Below are 24312 nucleotides of genomic sequence, written 5' to 3' on the forward strand. Positions count from 1 at the left end.
CTCTTCTTTTCTCCTCCACCTAAATCCTGTTTCCTCTCTCTGATGTTATTGATGTTCATCCTCTTTAGAAACATGTATTTTCCGTTTTTAACCATTGTCGGAGTTTGAGATAAAGCTGTAAGCTTCTCTGCACGGCTCCTCAAACCCCTCTGTTCCTGAAGCTTGACTTCACTCCAAGCACATCTGACCTCTTTGTCTGATGGAATGTGACAAGATTTAGACATTTTTTCTCTATTTTTGGTCCAGAGGTTTTTTTGTTGAACGCGTTCTCTTTTTTTCCCAGCAGCGTTAGTTGTGTGATTGGATGAAGAGCCCGTCCTTGACATGTTGTGTACTGTGTATGAGCAGTGATGCAAAGTGCACGGGCGCTGATAAGACTTGTGACAGCAGTGTTTTCCTGTCACTGTTTTTCTCCTCAGCTGTTTGTTCAGTCTGAAAACGTACATTTGTTTTTCTGCTCTTTAATGCCGACTGTCCACATTGGTAATTTCAAAGTGACTGGATCAGGTTTGTGTGCGTCTGTCTGTGTGTGTGTTGAGGCACTAATCATTTGCAGAAGTGTGTGTTCATGCTGACACGAGGAAAGTTCTCTGCAGGACAGAAACATGAAGTCTGGCTGTAGCTCATTTCTGATTATTTTCCAGATTTTGAGATGTTTTTCCTTCTCAGTGACATCTGCTCTGAAACACAACACATGACTCCTGATCGGAGGTGAATCTCCTGCAGATATACATCACATCATATTTCATGTTGGAGATTAGTTTAAAATCGCACCTCATTGGATCCCACGCTTTAAAATCAATTGATTATGATTGTAATAGCAATGTCTCTGTGGGAGGAAAATAGCCACTCTCTCTTCCCTCTGTGTTTGGTCTTCACCTCTTGAGGAAATTATCTTTGTTCTTTAGCACTTGACACCATGTTCACCAGCTGCTCTTTAACTGTGTCTTTTCTGCAGAGAGGGTTGTGAACTATGAGCTGAAACTCTCCATAAAGCCCAGTAAAACCAGTTTCAGCTCCTAATTCTCTGCAGGTTGATGAAAACAACTGACCACATTATTACTTAGAGCAGCTTTAACAACATCATAATATCTTCAGTCCATTTAGCATCACAGCAGAAGTAAAGAACACTGAGGATGAATCTCACATTAGGTTTTAAAACCTTAAACTTTTGAACTTTGAAACTTTGAGGGGGTTTCTCCACCGAACGCTGCGTTCCAATGGAACAAGAGCAACCAGCTGTGCTGACAAAAACACAAGATAAAATCTGAGGTTTGGCAAACACAGAATTTGCACGGTCGAACAAATTCTGAAAACGATTGTTTGCCGAATACTGTGATTCTCTGAGTGAATGCACTGAATCTGGATCCTCGTGTTGTTTATACAAGATACAGCACGTCTGCAGCTTCCTGTATCGTGGCCGATTGTGAGATCGGAGTCTTTCCCCTGTTGCCTGTTGAGCTGTGAGTTACTTTGGACATGCAGTCACATCATCATTGTTTTTAATGAGCTCATAAGCAGAGAAGATGATAGTGAGAGCTGGAATGACATGTTTACAGTTTGTAGTCACGTGTCTCAGACGTCTTTTGTACCTGCACCCCCCCCCCCCCCCCCCCGTCCTGCTTTTGTCTGAGTCCACAGGAAGCCGACCTGCGGGTTACAGTCTGACTTCCTGTCCTGGCTCGGCATCTGTAGAGGAGGGAGGAGGAGAGGAGGAGGAGGAGAAGAAGGGGGGGAGGGTGGGTGGGTTCTTATTTAGCCCTATGAAGAGCCGGCTTTTCCTCCCTGTTTCCATGGCGACCGCTCTCCTACAGTATTCAGCCGTGGGACGGCCTCTGCATCTGAAAGCAGTTCCCAGTGGTGTTCCAGACCCTCTTGCTCTTTTTCCTTCAGCCTCGCTCGTCTTCCCCCACTGTCTCTGTTTTTCAAAAGCAGCAGCACTTCATCCTCGCTCGCCGCTGTACTCTAACAAATGTCCACCATCATTTGCATGTGAATCAGGGCTGAGTTATGCCTTTGTTTCCTGTTTGAATTCCTCAAGACTCCAGGCTCAGACTCGACGCCAGCACACGCTTTGAGATGTTTAGACTGTAAATAAATAAACATTAGACGAGTGAGAGAAAGCTTTTCAAATGAGGAATGACTGAGCACTGTGCTCTTTGTCTATTTAGCCGGACCATTCTGTGTTATTTTGGAGTGTTTTTCCCCCAAAGACACAGTTAATGATTACACAGCATGGATGTTTACTCTGAAATGGGTTAAGTTTTTCTACATTTGCAAGATGATGAAACACAAAAGCCCAAATGTCAAACAGAAAGGCCGACTTGTTTTATTTGTAGAGATAAAGCAAAAGCCCACAGAGGCTTTTAAAGACAAATTACAGACACGTTAGACAACCTTATTATTCAGGTCAAAGCAAACTTACTTCCTTTCTATCACTGTCTCTGTCATTTGGGGTAAAAGCATGTGACCTACATAATGTTCAACAACAGGAGCCTTCAAATTCTGGCTGCAAAGAGATGAAGAAAATAGCAAAATGCCGGTGGATCCCTCACCTACACACAGATGTTTGTTCATTTGTTTTAATTTGTTATTTGTTAATTTGATATGATATAAGAGCGGGGTGAAACGTCGTGATTGACAGCTGAGACTGACTTGTGATTGGTTGAGCGTGACAGTCGAGACGATAGCGTTTATATTCAGGGGACGTGATCCCTTCAGCACGGAGTCTGACGCCAAATGATGAGATCGGCACAAGATGACGTTTGTATCCAACAGATTTGAGCTTGGCCTCTGGATAGTGGGAGGAAGAGACGTGTTCCCCATCTCCAGTTACAGTCTCTGGTTAACACTGTCACGCAAGTGGCTGCAAAACCATCAGTGTCAGACATCTGATCACAACTCAACAGTTCAAATCTGTCTCTCGTGACCACATGTCATCGGATCTCAGCGCGCCGCCTGATAGTTCCCTGCAAAAAGAACAAATGATGTTGTTTTTGAGATGAGAGAGAGAGAGAAAGAGAGAGAGATAATCATGGCAGCTCTACAATGATATAAGCTTTCACTCATTTGAAATAGTATAGAAAACTGAGGGATGTGTAAATCAATGTTGATATTGCAGCCACTGATGAATCAATGTATGTGAATGAGTGAGAAGAGTAAAGTGGGGCTTGCATTATCAGCAAATGTGGGTTATCGTGATGTCACATGTCCAGACTGCTGATGAGGTGTTTTCAGGCTTTTCTGTTTGCACACACGCTTTTCAAATTAGTGGAACTTTTACATTGACCAAAACCTTTTATAACGCACTAGAGGAAAGAAACTCAAGAGATGGAGAACGAGTGTTTCCTTCCAAAATCCTGACTGTGATTGACAGGTGGTCTCTGAGTGTGACGGCTCGACCAGAGAGAGAAAGAACACAATTCAATATTCAGATGAGGGCTGGTAACCTGCCAGCAGTGTCTTCACATGTATCAGCAGCAGGAAGGAGACGGGAGATTCATACGTGAGACCCGGTCGCCCTGATTCATCTTTAATAGGCTTCCACAGACAGTCTGCACTACAGAGCCGTCCCCTCTCTCTTGATTAAATCGCTGCAGCATAATGAAGCAGAAGAGAGTCAGACGGGAACTCAGAACCCCTCTGTGTACCTGCTTCATTGCATTCGGCCAGATTTCCCTTTCTTCCCTCCTTCTGGCAGACGCATGCGTTTCCGTGGCGAGTCTGAGCGTCGCAGAGAGAAAAGCAAACCCACTGCGGTCGTGGCAAAGCAGCTGAGTGCTCCTGAGCCGTGGGGCAATACCTCCAGAAGACGGAAAGACAAGAGAGCAGCTGCCGACGGTTAGGACGGTCCCCGGTGAGCGAGGAGGAAAGGCGAGAAGGAAGGAAGAAGGAGGGAGGGGAACAAGGGGAGTGCGGGGGGGTTGGGAAGAGGAGGAGGAGGTGGAGAGATTTCTCTTTCTGTCTCCGTCTTCAGTGAGAGGAATAACCAGCGAGCGAGCAGCAGGATTGCTGAGTTCCATTTTGAGTTTTTTATTTATTTTTCATTTTATTTTATTTCTTCGTTTTGTTAAATGAGCGGTGGATTAGCGGCTGCGTGCTGCCTTCATGTGCATCATGGAAACCAAGTCTCTGTTCAGCCTGCACAGAGCCCTCGCTCAGCCCGTCAAGATGTGCATGTTCGATTTCCCCGTCACAATCCTGGACGACCTGGTGAGCTCCGCCACCATTGTGGGTTTGTGTGTGTGTGTGTGTGTGTGTGCTTGTGTGTTTGTGTGTGTGTGTTTACATGTTCAAACATGTTGTGTATGCATGGCTGCAGGTGCTCTATTATATGTTTCTGTGTATGCATACAGTGTGTGTGTAGCTGCATGTGCACTTCTGTCTGCACAGATATATTTAAATATAATTGCATGTATGTATGTGTGCAAGTGTGTTTCATTGTGTGTGTGTGTTTTTGTGTGCCTATTTCTATCTGTGAATGTGTATATGTCTAGTCGTGTTTTTGTGCTCTCATGTGTGACGTACTGTTTACAGCAGAGTACATTAGCACATTGTGTGTGTTTGTGTGTGTGGAAACAATGATCCCAGCTGATTGCTCTTCACATAACCCTGCAAGACAAATTGTGAATATGAATATGGGCCATACAAGCAAAATGTGATTGATTATTCTCTGTTCTGAAGTTGGAGTTGTTTTTTTACTTTGGCACCTCTGGCCAATTAGGTTTCAGTAAACGACAGTCACATGACTCAGTAGCATCACATCTGGAAAGGAGGTCAGATCTGCAGGTCACAGATTTAAAACCCCTGTTGGTTTCATTTCCTGCTGTTCATCAACTCACAATGACTGTTTATCCTCAGGTGGTTATTCTTCTGTAATATGCAGGTCTTGTGTGAACGCGACCTTCATCCAGTTGTGTATCTTTGTTCCAAAATGCCCCCCCCCAGGCAACCGTCTCCCTGCAGAGGTGCCTGTGTCCTCTGATATTTTGACATGTTTGGACGTGTCTGGATTAATCCTGCGGCGCCTAATGAACGTGGTCCTGTGTCGGTCTGTTAACGAGTCCTGAGATTTAAAACCGATGCAGAGACGAAGACACGTCCTCTGCTGTGGTGGGCGAACCCTTGATTAACGACGATAAGGGAGTTTAGAGGCCTGTTTGTTTCCTGGTCACATCCTGATATCGAACCCGCAGAGTCTCCCTGCCGGGACTGATGTGTTTTTGTTTCTTTTAAACGATTATTTTTTGTTGATAGTTTTTGAACTTTTAATTCATGACTTTTGCTGTTTTCTGGCGTCCTCACTGAGCGGCTCTGTTTTTGTCAGCGTCTGAATGTGATAACAGGCACATCTTTCAAAACAAATCATTATTTTACATAACTGTGTTGCTGCCTCAACTCATTCTGTGATTAATCACTAGATAAATGATGCTTGTGCTCAAAGGCAGCTCCATAAAGAAGTGGTTTCTCCAGTCTGATTGTCTAGTTCCAGCCGGTCGTTCCTTTTGTTCTGAGCAGGTTATATTGTCATGTGACATGTGCTCCAACTATAATATTGGATTCCATTTGATGCTCCGCTGTGTGAGAGGTGGATGAAGTATCGCACTCATCCTGTCTCTATGTGTCCGACGGCTGTAACAGCTGATTGTGTTTAGCTGAAGGGCAACACACTCACACACAACTGGAAAACGACTTACTGTTCACTCGTATAAATATTGCAGGAAAGTTTCTAAAATGATAAAAACAAAATGAGCCATGTTGTAATGTGAACAAATTAATAAATGTAATATATCGTGTGACTTCTATAAAGACAACTACATAATGAGCACATCGGGAAACGAGTGCAATGCATGATGGTAGATATTGCTCAGTTAGTGACCATCGGTTGCACATGATTTTTTATGATGCATTATGGCAAACAATGGGTGCACCATAAATAGTTTAAAAACTACTCTAAACATTTGGACACCACTTCCAAATGGCAAACTAACTATATAGTGATTAGTGACACAGCCCATCCTCTCATTGTGTCCTCTTCTTCTGCAGCAGTTCGGTCGCACCTGACTTGAGAATTAGCGACACCCAGCTGTTTATTATGAACCTACCCCCAAAATATACAGAGTGGAGGATGGAAATGTGCATTCATTCGAGTTTTCGTGCGCAAATTTTCTGAAAATTTGAGCAAAACCAGTGCTATAGTTAATTTGAAACATGACGATTTTAGGAATATACATGAGACTCACTGCCTTCGTATACAGCCCTGTCTTTTCTTTGCCTCTGCTGAAGCTAGCATGCCAACCAGCGAGCCCCAGATCAACTGGGTACTTTCTGATAGTGAGTCATTCAATCCTTTTCCTGTATGTCAGCTCTGGTCCTTGAACTGGTTCCATTGAGGTTTGTGGGAACCTCAGTGCCACCCAGTGAGCCGGCCCACGTTTTCAGTGAAACCATTGTAACCAGGGATGCGTCATAAACAGAGCGTGCTGAACGAATCATAACAAAGGTAAACAACAGAAGTAAAATGGTGGATCATCATAGTGAAAGTGTTTGTACTCTTTTTTTCAGATATTGTGTTTCCAAACTGTAGAATATGACACAACCACTGATTTGGTTTGCTTGTAAAAAGCTGAACCAAATTATTTTTGGATGACATGTTTCAAATGGTTTCAGAATGAGGTGACTGGTTCTGAGCAGATCCCGTTTCATGTTGGTGCAGGGGGGGGGAGGCTGTAGCAACCACTCAGACGGTGTATTATTATAACCACCTATCTTGTAAACACAATGATGACTGAAGTGTTTGGCAAGTGACAGCAGCACCTGCTCCCGGCTAGAAGAAGAAAAGTTAAATCGAAGTCAGAGTGACTGTCGGTCGGCTCTTAAGGAAATGAATGGATGTCTGCAGACTGCTTGATAATGTTCACTGTGACCTTCATGACTTGTGTCAACCACTTTGTTTAAGAGAAATTAAACAGTGAGACAGTTTTTAATAAATAATAAGTTGTGTAAGTGGAATTAAAAAAAAAAGTGAGATCTGGCTAAAGGAGCAGTCATATTTCAGTTTTTAATTTAATGCACACTTAAAGATTTTATTTTCCAGGCAGGAAATGCACTGGTCCCTCACTTGGTTGATATGAAGCCGTCAGAACCAACTAGGTCCAAAGGGACATGAGCAGACAGGCCAGAGTCCAGAAAGGTCAGACGAGGGTCAAACAAACAAGCCAGACAGAGTAAACAGCCAGGAGGAGGGAGAGAGACAACAGTGGACAAACTGGCTGAGAGACGATGACTCAGGTTTGTGTACGGGGGGGTGGGGGGGGGGGGGGGTGGGGGCTGAGGACAGGCTGGCGGAAGTGGAGAAGCACGTTCAATCTCAAAAGCGTTCTCCACCGTGTTGATCGACATGTTTGTGCAACAGGCTTCGAAATACGATTTTCTCTTGTTTTGTGGTTGACTCGAAGGTTGTTGTCCAATCAGCAGCAACGTGCACATAAACCCTGATGCGTTAAAAAAGGCAGCGACGTCATTGTGAAGTATTAAACACATATTTAAATCCAATGTCATCATCTACAAGATTTCATCCCCAGAATGACGTCCTCAGCTGCATTGATAATACTAAAATCAGATGCAGGCCCACACTGAGCTGTGCAGTTTAGAGAAGAGGAGGAAAAACATTATTTAATACAGTTTTAACAAATCGCGTGTCGGCCTCAACCGCACATTTTGAACTGCAAGAGGAAATCCCTCAGAAAAGAGGAAGAGGGAAGAAAGAAGCCAACACAACTAAAGGAAACACATAATAAAAACACATAATAAACAGAAATGAGAACAAATCAGAGAAGTAACAAGAAAATAAATCTACACATAAACAACACAAAAAAAACGTAATTCCCTTTCAGCCTCAGAGGACCTGCAGTATGTTTCATTCCACAGTAGAGTTTGTGTTTCATGAATTGTTTGGTGTCTTTCCTTTAGTCGCTGATGATTTTATATTTAAAATATCCACAAATTAATTTAGACAGCATTAATTAAAGCTGAAATTAATTAATATTTTTAATACCTGTTGTAGCCAGGCTGCAAGAAGTGTAGGTTTTTTTTATTAATGGATAAATGAGTGGAGAATTACATCCAGATGAGAAACATTATACTTTTGTATTTGACTGTGAATGAATGGTTTCACTTCGGTGTCCAACCACTGATGAGCCTGAGGAGGTAATTCCCAGATCTTGGCAACTGGGGAAGTTTTTTGAATTCCCCGGCGTCTTTAACTTTCATTTTCATTTCCGGCTTCACCAGGTTTCTTCTTGTTGTCATTACTGAGCGAATCACTTCACCTCTGACAGACATGGAGAGACCTACTTTCTTTATTCTCCTTCGTAAGTTAATTTTTTCCAGTGTCGGTCCTGGTGTTGACACAGCTGGTAGAGTAAACACGTTGGAGCAGAGCACTGGCGGAGGTTCGGCCAAACTGTGACGAGGGGAGTGGGAGCGAGCGCTCGAGGACGGTTTGGATCCCGAGGTTTCTGCTGTCTCAGTGAAACAAGCATGTGGACCTGCGGACTGCTGGTCCGGACAAGTGCCTGCTGGGATGGCGAGGATTATTACCAGACAGCGAGGAGAGAAGGAGACAGACAGGTTGGATCCACTAATGTTTTCTTATTCTGTCCCGCACGAGTCTGACTGTTAAGAGACTGCGCTGCTTTTGGTTTATAGACGGGTTGAACTTTGGATCTGTGTCACAAGAGTTTCTGTGAAAGGTCGTCCTGCTCGTCAGGTCACAGACTCTGGTATTGATACCACTTATCCCCTGTTTCTATAATAATGATGATAATAATGATTATCTTTCTTGACATAGCACCTTTCCAAACATACGTATAAGTTAAAAATGAATAGATGACTCATTTTTCTTCAGACTTGACTTTGACCTGCCCAGTGTTGTTCTTTATAACTTGTTCCAACACAAACCTGACTCAGAGATCTGTTAAGAACAGGATTGAGGTGAGGTCTTGAGTGAACAACCTGTGAATATACACAAACTCCTGCGTAGATCCCTGCATTTGAAATGAAAGAGTTGATGCTTCACCAACTATAATCTGATCCCATTAACTGTGACTTCAGTGTTCTGGCTTCTCCGTGACGTGAGGTCTGACCTCGACAGCCTGCTCCTGTTAGGAGCTGTCAAACTGAGACAGCAGGAAGAGCCGGGAGCCAGCCTCTCCTCTGTCCACTTGCTACCTGCTCTGACCACGAGATTTAAAACTCAGCAGCCGTGAGAAACAATACCCAACTGCGTGGTTTTTGAAATATAAAACAACCCCCTGATTAGGGCTGCAACTAACGACTATTCTGATAGTCGATTAGTCACCGATTATTGAAACGATTAATCGACTAATCGGATTATGAATGACACAAATTCTCAATTGCTCTTATTTAGCAAGCAGCTTTTAAATTTAGCTTGAGGTTGTTCGAGGCATGTGATGACTGAAAATAAAGGCAATAAATATTGATACTTCATTAAAAAAAATGTCTTTTAATAAACTTTGTTTCATATAAGGGTACTGTTGACACAAAAGCAAAGACAAATCAAGTTTTTGTCCATTTAAAAGCAAGGACAGGCAAAGTGCTAATAAAACAAATAAATTAAAAATCAAGTATTCATTTTTCCTGTTAACAAAAATGACAGGGAAAATAACAGCAATAAAAACATCAACAAACGAAACTACAGTCTTCTTCAGACTAAATCATTTTGATTAAAACAAGACGTTTGTCAGGCAATAGGATAATATTTCGCTTTTAAACTCGTTAATAAAAAGTTTAAACCATAGTTTTGTAATGGATGCTAGAATCCTGCGCGCAGGTATATACGTGTATATATAACGTCTGACAGGCGAGTCCGCATTGTCTCCGTTACGAAGTCACACGTGACTCCTCCTCCTCAAATGTGCGTGTCCTGCTTCCATGCAGAGCAGGTCCGCCGTACAGATATTGCAGGTAGTTTTTTTCGGGCTGTTACGGGTGAAGTTCTCCGGAACTTTTTACTTTCTGGTGCGCGATGCTGCTACAGCGGAGGACGCCATTGGCCCGTGTTTTGTCGCTATTGCACATGCGCGACTTTCAGAGATAGGAAGGAAGCGAGATGGCTCACTCCTCAGCTGCTTTCATCAGCACCTCCGGTAAAACAACGTTTAGTTCAACTGCACGGCACGAAAAACACGTGTTATGACGTAACCAACGAATCATCGACGAGTACATTCGTCGGCGACTATTCCTGTCATCGATTTTTGTCGACGACGTCGACTAATCGTTGCACCCCTACCCCTGATGATGCTGTCCAATCAAATCTTCTGACAGGAGGGGATGTAGTCGGGTGAAGGTCTCTGTTCGGATAGAAATCAATTTCTTCATTGGTTCACAAAGTAGTTTCTTCCTGAGGATTTATGAAATGTTTTATTCTTACCTCCTTCCTCCCACTCAGCCGGTCAGGTTATGTCGCCCCAGCACCTGTCAATCATCTTGATGAGCTGTCGCCCGGCCGGGGTAATCAGCCGACATGCAGCCTTCACTGGTGTCAAAGGGGGCGAACAGAAAATGTGCTCTAAACGTTGAGCTGCTCCTCCGTTCAACTGTTTTCTTCTGTGCTGCTTCTGCTGCTGTCTGGCTGTTTGCAGGTAGCGAAAACAAAGAGAGCAAACAAAGATGGACGACATGGCGGCTCCCAAAGTGAAGCCAAAAGCTGTGTCTCAATTCAGTGAGCACATCCTGCGGAGGACGCTGTCTCCGCAGCTGGAGTCAAGTCATCCATCAGTATTTCCTGGTTATGGTTTATGTGAGCTGAGATTGTAGTTTAAACCAAAACAACGGGCTCAAAGAGTCTAAAGGTTCTGTAGAGCAGCAGAGTTGAGTTTCCTTTAACATTTGATGTCGTCATTTTATCCAGTGCAGCTTTAAACTGTCAAACTCAGATCTTAAGGTTTACATTCCAATGCATCCAAATTGTTTGGCAACTCTTGGATGTAGATATTACTTGTCCTTATGTCAGTGAAGTTTTATTTGACTGATTTAATTGACTTAAAATGAATTTCTTGGAATGACTTTTGTTCTTACGTCTGCTTTATAATCACTTTATTCTCATTCTATTTGCCTGAATCTTTTTTCTGTTATGTAACTCGGTACTCAGTCCACGCCTGGCGTTCTGCTCGTCCTTTATTTGTTACAGATTTATTGTCTGGGGAACATCGAGCGTCTGGCACAGGCTCAGCACAGCAACAACCCTCCACTGCCGGCCCCTGTTAGGGGGGGGGGCCTTGCTAAATGGCATCCTGGCAGGAGTTTTGCAGAAGTTAAACTTTCTCCCTGGCTCGGTGTCGTCTGGAGTCAAATATCTTGCAGATGTTGCTGCTCTGAGATGTTTTGCCACTTCTGATTGTTGCCGTCGAACAAGGCTTCCTCTTCCTCCTCTTCCTCCTCTTCCTTCACGTCTGCCAGGCTCTTTGTGGGTGTGGTCGACTTCTTAATTGGTCCGGCTGCGTAGCATTTTGTGCGTGAATCTGCGTAAGAGCCCGTGTTTCTTTGTGTTGAGTTTGTGAGAGAGTCAGGGCGGCCTCTCGGCATCACCCTCCTCAGGGAATAGTAAAACATGCCGGCGCGTCAGTCTGAGCCAGAGCCACGGCAGCGGCAGCACAACAACATCCTCTGGTATTGATTTCCAGCAGATGGAAGAAGTGCTTCAGTTAAATCACAGCAGACGAAAAGTGGGACGTCGCTCGGAGCTCTCAGAGAATTCTTGGACTCAGGAAGAAGGATATTAACAATGGAGCTGCTGTTCGGGATTGATCAGTTTTACTGGACTGTTTCTATAATGTTTCAGAGGATTACAGACATGAACAGTAGTTAAAGATCTATGAGAATCTGTATCAGGCGTGAAAAACCCATTTTGATCCTTCGCCGCTCTCCTCCTCCTCCTCCTCTTCTTTGTGTCTCACCCACAGTTTGTGGTTCTCTTCCTGCAGCTGCAGAGTTACGTGAGTTACAACTCGCAGCAGCTCAGTGGCGAGAGGAGGCCGCTGAGGTCGGACATGTTTGCTGTTGGATTCAGACTCAGCTGGTGAAGCAGATGTTTTTCTTTTTTAACTTTTCTTAATCACTTTCGCACCTGTTCCGGCTGTCTGTGCAGAAGAAATGTCCTCCTCCGACAACAACGTCTCTCAAATAAATATCATTAATTAAAGTTCAGCATCAATTATCTGTGAAACATGATGCTGCAGGTTTGTTGTGTTCGTCTTTTTTGTTGACGTAACTGCTGCACATCCAGAACGAGCTGAATTAATCTGAGTTAGTTCTCATTCAAATAGCTTGTCCGGCATCTTATTAAGATCACTGATGGTGTCTTGGATCTGACGTCTGTTCCTGACATTTGCCAGTAGGAGGCAGTGTTGGATGTCAGATCCACAGAGTCTCCAGTTGTGATCTGACAGGGAAGGAATCAAAAAAATCCAAATAAAGAAGATCAGTCAAACTGGGCCAAGACTAGTTCAGGTGCTGGACTTTAAATATTTGCTTCTCCGAATCTTGATTTAAATGAACGGTTTGTTTTTGTGGTGTTGAAAATCTTAAAGCTGCATTTAAATGTTGGAAAGCATTTCCACCCGTTTGTGTGAGTAATTTAAGGTTTAATAAGTTGAATGATTATTTTCAATGTTGATTAATCCGATGATTTTATTATCATTATTTATTATTGTTATAAAACAATTGATCGATGGAATATTCTCCATCTCGTCCTATGTAACATAATGATTACTTGTGGTCCTATTTGGATATTATAAGTAATTCCTTAATGTCAAAACACCCTTTTAAAAGTGCAGAGGTAAGAGAAATACTATTGAGTGTTGTACTGTTTTTAAAAAAATATGTTGCGTTATAATTATCATTATCAAGACAATTTTAGGAATCTAGCAGATTGCAGCATTATGATATTATATTCTTTTTTAGTCCCGCAATGGGGAAATTTGCAATATTACTAAAAAATGGGCGTCAGTAAGTAATAATAAGTAATACTTAAATGTAAGATTAATCATACTAAGTGTGTGTGTGTGTGTGTGTGTGTGTGTGTGTGTGTGTGTGTGTGTGTGTGTGTGTGTGTGTGTGTGTGTGTGTGTGTGTGTGTGTGTGTCTGCGCTGCCATAGTGAGAACACAAACACACACTCGCATCATTTCCCAGAGGCATTACGTCAGGCTGGAGGAGTTTAACGCTGCCTTCAGGGACATCTCGTACATTTGTCAATGATGACCTATCACACAGCATAGTCCTTGTTGGAGAACATAAGAAAGTCTTTGTGATAAACAGTGTGATATAGATACAGATCATACGATGTTTATAGTCGAATGTGAATGTGTCGGGCTTGCGGACATTTGGAGGAAACCACAGGAGCAGCATTGAGGCATTATGTGTGTTCTCAGTTGTTTTCTGTATGTTTGAAGAAGTGCTCGCTATTGAGTTCAATTCTATTGTCTTCGGCTGCAACGCTGCTTTATAGTGGTGAAAAGATAAAGAGGGAATCTTCAGTTTTGGGTTGAACCATCCCTTCAGTCCTGCGGCGTTCCCTCGGGTGCTGGTATGTCCCAGGGCCGTGAAGGCAGCAGCGCGCTGGGGGCGGGGTTTAGCTGCACCGGAGATGACAGTGGAGGCGCTCCGAGCAGCGCCTCCTCCATCTCCTCCTCCTCCTTCACCGGGGATCACTGCTCACTCTGCCCGGGACAAACACCCTCACACACCGGGGACATGTCGCCGCCATTACCGTGACCGACGCCCGGGGCTCCGCAGGGCATCCATGGTCTCTTTCCCGGGGATGCACGCCGAGGCTCGCAGCCTGAAGCCGGGTCCTCTGCCGGAGATGTTCGACTCCTCCTGGAAGGTCCGGAGCATTTGGGACGGGGTGAGGCTGGAGGTGGTGGAGGACCGCAGCCCGGTGGTCCTGCACAGCTTCACCCACCTGGACCCGGACCTGCCGCTGCTGGAGGTGAGGAGGAGGAGGAGGCCCGGGGGAGGTGGCAGGGCCCGGGGCGGGAGGCTGGTGCAGGAGAGGCGGGGAGGAGAGGTGTCCGAGGCCCGTTAGCTGGGGCTGTTTGTTGTGATGGTTCAAGGACTGGGTGGAGGGTCCAGGACTGGGTGGAGGGTCCAGGACTGGGTGGAGGATCCAGGGTGATTGATTCTGAGTTGATCCGCAGCTCATTAGAAAATATTCATTCAAGACTTTAGATCAAAATTAGTTTAATTGAATTGTTTGAGAATTAACTTAAATAAGAAAATCCACATTGTGAGATGCGATTTCATTGCTTTTACAAAGACTGGGCACTTTAATAGACATTTCACCATCTTATAATTATCTGTGTCTGTGTGTGTGTGTCCAAAATACACATGGAATGACTTCACGTGTATTTATAATCGAATCAGACACAAAGACAGACTCTAATCCCGTCTTTATAAACCGTCTTATTATAATCGTGCTGATTAAACAGCTTATCACTGTACAGTTGCTGAGTGGCTGGAAAGTACAGAGCATTTATCTGTGTCATGAAGAGCAGAAAGAGTTCACATACGTTATCAGTCGTATAGAGAGAAACGTGATGTGGCTGTAGTGACACTCCCCACACGCTGCTACAGGAGAACTGGTCCAGGATGACTTGCTTATTTTCTCAGCTTGTGTTCATCTCGTTCAATTCGGAAACTGAAGCCGTCCCAGTACAGTTTTCACTGAGCTCAAACAAGTCAAATGTACAAAAACGTTCAATATATTGATCTTTAAGAATAGTCTGTAGCTTTGTCAGAGCACTGCATGTTATTACAAAGATTGAAAAGATAAATTGTCATTGTTCGGCACAAACGTATTTGATCATAAAAAGCTTTAAAATGACGCACAACCTCAGGCTTTATTATTACAACAAGTTCACAATACGTTTTCTGCCGATTCCACATGTTTCAGCTCGAGGGGTTTGTTGTGTGAGTGCTTGTACATGTACATATTGTACATATACATATTGTGTATATATACATACGTGTGTGTGTGGTACAGAAATCCACTTCAGCCTACATAAATCCACATGTTATGTAAATTCCCTGCCTTCATGACAGGAATCAGCTTTAACTTTTATCAGACAGAGCTGCAACTACTTTAATTATTCAAGTAAGTTCTCTATTTATTGATTATCTATTCGGTCCAAAGCAGGTAAAATATCACACATTCAACTTCCCTCAATGATCATTCCGTTGATTCAAGTCTACTTCAGATTCCGATTCAGCTCTGAGGTTTGTACTGTTGGTGCTTGTAGTTGTTATTGGGATGTCTCTGCAGAAAATCCCATTCGATGATATAATTCATGAAGTTATGCAAATGTACAGCACTAATGACAACAAGATATATAGATGAATGTGTTTATCTATAGTTGTGTGGCAGTTAAGTGTTTTCCACTCAAACCTTATCTGTGTCTCACTCCTGACCCAAACGCCCGAAGCAGCAGTTTCACAGTTATCCATAAAAATGCCCATTTGTATGGATTAAGCGTAACGTTCTCCAGCTCTACATGGTTTACATGCTGTACATCGATCAGATAAGGAGGGAGGAGGGTGTTTACCAGTCTTATGTAAGGCCCAGGATTGGATGAGGACACCGTCTTAGCTGGTACCACACCGAGACGACCTGATGTCCTCTGTCCTCGAGACACGGGAGACAGTCTAATATGTTCTCTTTTTGACTCTCTGCTCTGTTTGTCATCAGTCGGAGCTGGACCGACGTCACAGGCCTCTTATTAAAACCCTTGCGTTTGCCTGAGCGTGTGTGTGTGTGTGTGGGGGGGGGGGGTCAGCGGCGCTCTCTCTCGTCTCCAGCTAACCTGCTCTGCTTCGTCTCTTCGCTCTGATCTAATCCTCCCCTCTAACACAATTACCTAATGCCTAATCCCCCTCCTGCAGAGGCTGAGAGCTTTCCTCCACAATCGCCGCCTTTCTTCTCCTCGGCACACGGGCGTGATTTGATGCCGAGGTTTGGTTACAGTACGTCTGCGTCACAGAGGAGGACTGGTTCAGGTTCAGGTCATTTGTTGATCTCTCTGGCTCCATGGTGACCTCTGAACTCTGCAGTAGAAATGCTCCTCCAGTGTCCACATTGGTATTTGTACTTCCTGTCCTGTTGTTTACCGGAGGATCTTTAAACGCTTCATATCTCTAAACTCTCTACAATCTAAGCTAAACGTTTCAGTCAGTCAATAAACCTGAATAAATGATAAAAGTTCAGAAATTGTGTTGTAAATTAAAAAACTACAGAAATACCAAATAAACTTTGTACTATGAGCAGTTTTTAGCTTTTGAGATTTTTGTCCTCCACTCTTTCATCACTCTCTGGCGTCACTGCACGTTATCAACACATTTGTACGCCACAAGCTAAAACATGACTACGTCATCGCAAGAGAAAAACATGATGAGGTTGAGATTGATATAACAGAGACGAAGCTCCTCTGGTGAGTTTACGTTCTAGCTATAGAGTGAGTGATCTGAACCTGTTGGATCGAAGATTACACTTTTCAAAAGACAAACCAGAGGAAGCAGTTGGCTCAGAATTGATTGATTGATTGCAGTTGTGTGTGATGGTAAAGAGTGGGGGGGTGCAACTGAGCTGTTTGAATAACATGTGATTAAGCCTCTTTTTTCCATACTGCATGTTTTGTTTGATTTTATGTAACTAAGTACTCCCACAGTAATCACACTAATGGGAGCCAAGTCAGGGAACAAACGGTTTACAAAACAGCAGATTCAGGCTAAGAACCGGAGCGGAGCTGTGAGAGCTCTCTATATGTGGCAGTCCAGTCCCAACCAGTGGGATTAGGGGCCAGACCTGCAGAAAACACTGCTGTGCATTGAGACCGTCTCAGGAGGCCTCAAACAATAAGTCGTAGAAACACAGAAAACCGCTCATTCGGTCACAAATCAGTTTGAATCGAGAGCTGAGGACGTCAAACGAGGCCTGGACGTTTGAGGCACTTCAGATATTTAGATTCTTATCCAGCATATAATCCCATCAGGGAGGCGAGTATCCCAAACACACAGCCAGGGTGGTAAAGAACCGTCTCCAGAAGAGCAAGGAGTCCTTCAACAAATGGTCTGACCTGAAATGGTCCCCACCCCTTCAGAGTCCTGATCTTAACACCACACAGGATGAAGACCACACTGAGACTGACTGTTAGAACTTTTCTTGAACTTTTCCTGTTCCCTAATATTTAAGCTGCTTCCGGACATGCACCAAACAGGCATTTTCCTTAAAATCTCCAGGCTGTATGTGTGACAGTTGCTCCGGACGGTTTCTAGAACTTTTCCCACGTAAGCCCATGTAAGAATACAGCAGGAAGATGTCTGGAAAACTACAGCGAGCGTGTTGACGACAGACGTGAAACTGGAAATTGTGTGTAAAGGACAAATTTGTTTCTGTGAACTCTAGTGTCGGGTCAGGTTTGTTCCCATCGGCTGGGCTGTCATCTTGATTTCTTTACACTGTAAAACATTGTCCTCAGAAGAGTTTGGACAAAACACTGTGGCCCGAGCTGCACTCTATTGTGAAAGAGTCTTACTCCAACTATCTCCTGCTGCGTTCTTCATCCTGTCTGTGAAAGACAAACTCCTTCTGCTCTGTTTTGAGAAGATATCTGTGCCCTGAGCGGTAATGAAGTGAACAGACTGTAACTGGAGCTCTCTCTCTATCATGGTCTGCTTGTCCTCAGTGCTGCTCACTGGGACTCAGCCAAGCTTACAAGCCGTCCCAGATGAATGACATAATGACACGGTGCCACTGTAGCTTCACCACATGGAAGAAATAATCTCATGTGCAGTTAAAAAAACAGACTTTAAGGACAGAACCCAACAGCAGAGGAATATGTTGTGTTGTGTGCAGGTTCCACCGAGTGTCTCCGGATCTATGTTTATATGTATAAATCTGTGCTGTGGAGAAATGTGACTTCAATGAGCCTTTCGTTGTCGACACTAATGAGGAATCATCAGGTCTGAGACACGTGTGTGGGGGGGGGACAGGGGGAGTCACACCGGGACACGCAGTGTGAGTGGAGGTGATCTGGGATGTGTCCTCGTTTAGCATTAGCATTGATTCAAGTACGGCGGGCGGGAGTTTGGCCGAGCGTCACGTGTCGGACTCGGCGGACTCGGCACAGACGAGCTTCTGTCTCCGCAGTTCATCTCGAAAAGAGTCGAGAAGCTGAGTGCCGCAGATCAGCGTCAGAGGGAACGACAGAAACAGAGAGCGGCAGGAATGTGAAGTCCTCCACGCCTGGAAAATACTCAATTCTCCAAGTCCTCTCAAACCGTCTGTGTGTTTGCTGTGGTGTAATTACCAGCAGTGATGCCGGTAACGCGCTACTTAGTAACGCGTTACTCTAATCTGACCACTTTTTTCAGTAACGAGTTATCTAACGCGTTACTATTTCCAAACCAGTAATCAGATTAAAGTTACTCGTCCAAGTCACTGTGCGTTACTATTTTGTTTACTTTTTATTACCTTTATTATCATCTACAGCTACACGAACATGTGCACTTCTCGCTGTCACTCGCACACATCAACAACACTTCACTTCCTCATTGACCCCCCGATCCCCAACACAACCAGCCAATGAGGGCCTGACATCCCCAACAACCCCATCCTATTGGTCCAAACAGTCACATGTCCCAGGACCCCTTCACTGACCCTCAGGATATCGGAACGCTCCTTCAACACAGTGTTTTACTGAACATACGTCAAATCCAAACATAAACATAAACCCAGTCCGTTACAATATATTTGATTTTCTTCTTGCGTCTCTGGGAGTGAAGTCATGTAGCCTATGCGACAATTAAGTTAAATCGCCCTCGTTTTGTGCCATAATAAACAAGATCCCTACTACTGTCAATGCCGGGCTGCCTCACAGAACAGATTTTTGTAAAGCCACTCCTTGCTTCTCTAATGCTATGAACAACAAGTACTATGTTCATAAAACATGTTGAAAAGAATTTAATAGTTACATTTATAAACAATGTAGATCATAAGTAGTAAGTTTTTCCATTACAGGGTTAACAGTTAAATATGTCAGGTCAAGAAAGACTGTCTTTATTTTATTTTAGAAAAACAAGTATTTATGTTAAGTGAAGTCAAGAAAGACTGTCTTTATTTTATTTTTTTATCAAAAAAACAAGTATTTATGTTAAGTGAAGTCAAGAAAGACTGTCTTTTCAGGAAATAGTTTTTAAGTTCAACTTAAAATGTCAGAAGATACATTATACATTGTTGTTGTGTACATTACTGTTAAAAATGCACTTCTAAAGTGAGTGTTGGCAAAACCGGTTGTCATTTTTATGTTGAGGCGGCGGGTCCTTGTCGGCAGCTGCTGAATGTAACTAATAAAGTAACTTGTAATCTAACTTAGTTACTTTTAAAATCAACTAATCTGTAAAGTAACTAAGTCTTCAGGCAACTAAAAGCAAGTTAATACGAAGAGCAGCCAAATAACTCAAAAGCCGCAACCAAATTTGATTTGGCCTCTGAGGTTCATTCTTGGAAACAGCAGTTTGGCGTAAAACATCTCACATGTAATTCATTTGTCGTTTCCGGAGCTTTCGACCACATCCCTTCCTCTGAGACTGTCTGGTGCAATCAAGGAACCACACATTGAAAAGATTCAGAATCAACCTCCCAGTTTGATCATTTCATTATTGGTTTATCAGATTTATTAATCAAATTGTTTTTCCTGCTGTGTTCTCACATGGACTCTCTGGGACATTTCACTAGTGGGCAGGAAAAGTTCCAGAAAATGTCCTGAGAAACTGACTCGAACATTCAGCCCCTCTGGAAGATTTCAGGAAAATGTCCAGACCTTAGTACACGTCTGAAAACAGCTCAAGAGTTAGAGCAAGGTTTAAATTTAGACTTTATGCTTCTCTGCTGTGCTGAGGATTGAAAGTGACAAATATGAACAAACTGTGTGTGCAACTTGAAGAAGGAAAATGACCTGAAGGCGCTTGAGAAAAAACAAACCTCCAACTTTCTCTGACACTGAATCCCTCCTGTCACGTTGAATTTACTTGATATTGAACTCGCCTGGAAGATTCAATGTAACAGCTGAATAAAAAACACAGTCATCTGATGGCAGGAAATGTAAATTGAGGTCATGTTCATCATCTAATCAGTCGTTCTTTGGCCTGCGGCCGCTGCCCCAACTTGCTCACACAGGAAAAACTGATCATGTCAAGTTTTTTTCGCTGGAAGAGGCAACAATACAGATAAAAATAGAGCTTTTTTCATGATGGTGACTGCGAACGAGAAACAGTCCCGAGCCTTTATGATGCCGATGCAGGGAGAGGACTGTCGTTGTGGTGGAAGACAAGGAGTCTGTTGATCACAATGAGATTTAAAGTTAGACTGAACATGTCTGTCCCGTCGCTGCCTCATTGTCGTTACGAAATCTTGGATTCAGAATGATATAGTTAACTTTGAGCTAGTTTTTGTGACACTGTAGACTGAAACATCTCATTTACCCTTGGATGACAGTTAACACAGACATTCATGGTGCCCAGAGGTTGCACCTCTAGGATCCTGTGATCTCTCCTACAGCGCTGGACTGTCTCAACAGTCACTCTGCAGTTGGGCACACAGCTCTTCACATTAATTTCTTTGTAGATTCTCTGACTTGATTATCTGTGTTTGATTTCAATATTAATCATTTGTGTTTTCATGCAAAATAATAAATAAATGGATCATTGTTTCAATCAGTGGGTTTGAAAGAGGAGGGAGGATAACCTTTAGCTTTTTGACCGTCTCTTGACCAGCTCCATTGACAGTGGGAGATAAAACGAGGATTTGGCCTTGTGAGTTACGCCCTGCTCTCCTCCTCTGTCCTCACTGGCTTTCAGCGCCCATTGTCGGCGAGGGGAACTCGCTGGTTTGTGCTACAGGCTTGTAATGGATGCGCGCTATTGTTGGCTTTGTTTCGCCGTTGACTGTTTAGCCGGCAGGTTTCTCTCTCCACTGGGAGTTTCCCTGCTGATCTACATTTAGAACTGAGCTCTCGGGGGCTTTCAGTGGGCTCATTCAGGACGGCCGCATTCAAAAGCAGGTGTGTTTTCTGTTGATGAGCGTCATGATTTGGCCAATGCCTCCGATCATGCTCCCACAGCGCTGTTCAGCCTTGAGGGGATTTGGCAGCAAGTCAGGCTTTACTGAGACGTGGAGTGTGTTTGTTTTAGTGTGTCCCTGTGCCAGGTGGCTGTGTTTGCAGAGACTGTAAACCATCAGATATGAAGACAGGAGGTTTCTATTGTGAGAGATAAACATTTTTTAACTCCATACGAAGAATGGGGATTGTGTTTCTGAGCAGTGGAGTCACCACACTGAGGAGGGAGAGTCCTGAGCTCTCAGACTCACTCCACCAAGCTATGAAGGATATTTACACTTAACTTGGAGCTTTTACTTTTTAATTTGATCCATCATCCTCATCATTAATAATAATAACAAAATAAAGGCAAACATTGAAGATATTGTCCAAATGTGTCACTGTCAACATCCATCACAGTTTACACATGAGCGTCAGTGTTTTTTACAAAACATCAACACATCGTTTTCTTTAATGATTATTAAACTCAGCACTGATTCATTTCTATCAGGGTTAAATGTAGAATTGGGTCAAGTGAAAATTTTTCCAAACTACATTGTGAAGATTTCAGTGTTTTTTAGAAAGTTCACTGTGTGACCAGAGAAAATAGCACCATGTCATTTCCTTGGTTTATTATTAACAGTCATTAAAATGACTATTAATAAATGAACAGTAAATCCATTCATCCAGTCGTAGAAAAAACAACTGTCGCTCATGTGATATCATTTTCCCTTTCCCTCGCCCTGTCAACCTATTTCCTGTTCTCTGCCTCATCTCTCGCTGCTGACGCTCGTACTCGCCTCACATTCCTCCGGCCCACGTGACCGTCCATGGTCATTCACACTCAGGACGGCGTAGGTGATCGAGATCTGATCAGTGTTGGAACCAGTGTGGAGGATTGTGGATGCCAGACATTTCTGATGACCCTGCTTTCTGATTTTATTCAAAAACTCACACAGCGAGCAGAGAAAGACTGAACAGATTATTAACTGCAGAGTTAAATACGTTAGTTCTGCACGGGCACAATAAAGTTCATGCAGTGAGTGTTTATCTGATGCTGCGGGATTCAGGAGGAGGGGCCACTGGGTGATATCACAGATTGTAAATAAATATGAACGACGTGTCTCTGCTTCCTTACACTGTCCATAAATTAAGCCAAAATATCCCGAAACACAAACGCTGCCATCTTAACCTATTTGACATTTTTTTTTAATTCGGCCCAATGTTCCATTCGCTAACGTGGAGGAGGTGGAGTTTAAGACCATTACTGCAGTCAGCCACCAGGGGGTGTTCTAAAGGATTTGGATTCTCTTATGGGGGAGCTGTCATGTTGTCAATCTTTATTAGCAGTCTAGGGATGCAGTTAAATCATCTTTATATTGAAAAGTGATTTTGTCATTGATTGAAGTAATAGAATAAAACGTCCAATACATCTGCGTAAAGGACATAGTTGCATTTTCAGTGCAAACAATGTTTCTCCGACGAGACGTTGACAGATTTGTGCAGGAGAGCAGCCGGTGAATAAAAGCAAACCACTGGTGTAAAAGTCTGCGATGCTGTTCAACGGTCACATGGGTCTTTGAACAGCATCGGCCTCATGGTTAAGTTCATGTGAGCACAGAGAAAGTAACAGTGGAGTTTTAGGCTTGGGGGTCAAACGCCTCAATTTAACAAGTGCATCAGTGTTGAATGAGCTGTTTTTTATACATCCACTTTAGGGATTTGGATGTTTCAGTGCAGTTTGTCTATTTGTCAGCAGGACAACATTTTTCCTGCTGTATTTTCTAGGAAGCTGGACGGAAAACTTCTGGAAAATCCCCAGAGCAACTATAGAATTATCTCTAACCCCAAACCTCTGGAAAATCCAGTGTTCAGTCCATGACCAAAAGCAGCTTTTGTGAATTTCTCAAGTAATAATGTAGAGATATTTATGAAGAAAATACTGACATTTACGAACTTGTAAAATTTGGTGCAGCTTGATTTGAGTTTAAGCGACTGTTGAGCTCTACTGACTCATATTCTAGTATATTTCAAGTGTTGGGACATATTTTGAGCTGCTGAATTACTGTGGAGCCACTTCCTGTCTGTTTGTAACCAGTATGGTACAGATCTGGTCGCTGAGTCAGGATGAAGGAATGTGATCCTAACCTAAATTAAAAAGGAAACAGTGGGGGTTAGGTTCCTGTCAAGATCTCAGTGGAATTTCCATAAAATTCCTTATTGATTTTATGTGTTTGCTGAAGCTTATTTGAACCAGGACGTGTCCGGGAGGCTGTTGACTGCAGCTTCTGCCCTTTTTCTAATCATCTGAGTAGTTTGAACAAAACGTCCCGAGAGGGGCATCATGCCCCTTCAGAGTCTTTATGTAAATCAGGTGGTTGCCCAAACTGACATTGAGAAAAAGTCCCTCTCTACAGCAGCTGTCGTATTAAAGTTCAACCTGTCAGCGGCATCTGAAGCTACAGCTCATCTTCCCTCTTACTGAAGTGGTCTCATGTCAGATTCCTGGTTAGAAAACACATCCAGCTACTTCCTGCCTGGTTAAAAAGCAAAAGTTAGGTCTTTACCTTGTGTCCTCACTTGTTCCTCCTCATGGCCACTTTTGATATTTGAGTGTTTTAGCGTTAGAGGCTTTTTCTGCTTGGTTTGTTTACCTGTTCCCGTCGTCATGAGGTGACACCGAACCCTCCGGTCACTGTTTTGTTGAAGTAGCAAGAGGAGTGTGGTTATCATGGCAACGCTCATCCTCACTGGAGCAGGGATGAATGGAGGCATTATGGTGAGAATTGACTCTGCGGATGGAGCGAGGTTCTGCCCTTGAGCTTTTTTTGTGTGTTTTTTGTTGAAGTGATAGCAGCGTCGAGGCCTCTGTGGTTTGGCTGATAAGCAGCTCTCCTGCTGCAGCTGTGCCTCAGCCATTTAACTGTGCATGATTTACAACAGTCCAGGGGTTTGTCTACTCTCTCTCTCTCTCTCTCTCTCTCTCTCTCTCTCTCTCTCTCCCCATTTATCTGCCACACTTTCCCTCTCTCTCTGTAACACACACTGGGTCAGGATCCCGGCTGGAGCTCAGGTTCTGTACGAGCTGAGTTGTCATTGATCTGATCCCTGTGGAAAAGTCAGTTTTTCTTTAATCGGGG

The 24312-nt window shown here is 43.5% G+C and overlaps 1 protein-coding gene across 4 annotated transcripts in view; it reads left to right on the plus strand.

Annotated features, from left to right (window-relative positions):
• The window catches only part of LOC133002336 (ral guanine nucleotide dissociation stimulator-like), a 40100-nt gene that overhangs the window by 2232 nt on the left and 13556 nt on the right, over positions 1–24312 (plus strand). For 2 of the 4 annotated variants that reach the window (XM_061072127.1, XM_061072128.1), the window contains exon 1: positions 13209–14013. The exons of 1 other annotated variant lie outside the window; for it this stretch is intronic. In XM_061072127.1, coding sequence (XP_060928110.1) covers positions 13669–14013 — 345 coding nt within the window. In that variant the 5' untranslated portion in view covers positions 13209–13668. Of the gene's footprint in view, positions 1–8453; positions 8632–13208; positions 14014–24312 lie in introns of those variants that run through there. One more of the 4 variants, XM_061072129.1, reaches the window with a different exon arrangement.

The sequence above is a fragment of the Limanda limanda genome, chromosome 5, assembly GCF_963576545.1.
Source record: "Limanda limanda chromosome 5, fLimLim1.1, whole genome shotgun sequence".
Taxonomy (NCBI): domain Eukaryota; kingdom Metazoa; phylum Chordata; class Actinopteri; order Pleuronectiformes; family Pleuronectidae; genus Limanda; species Limanda limanda.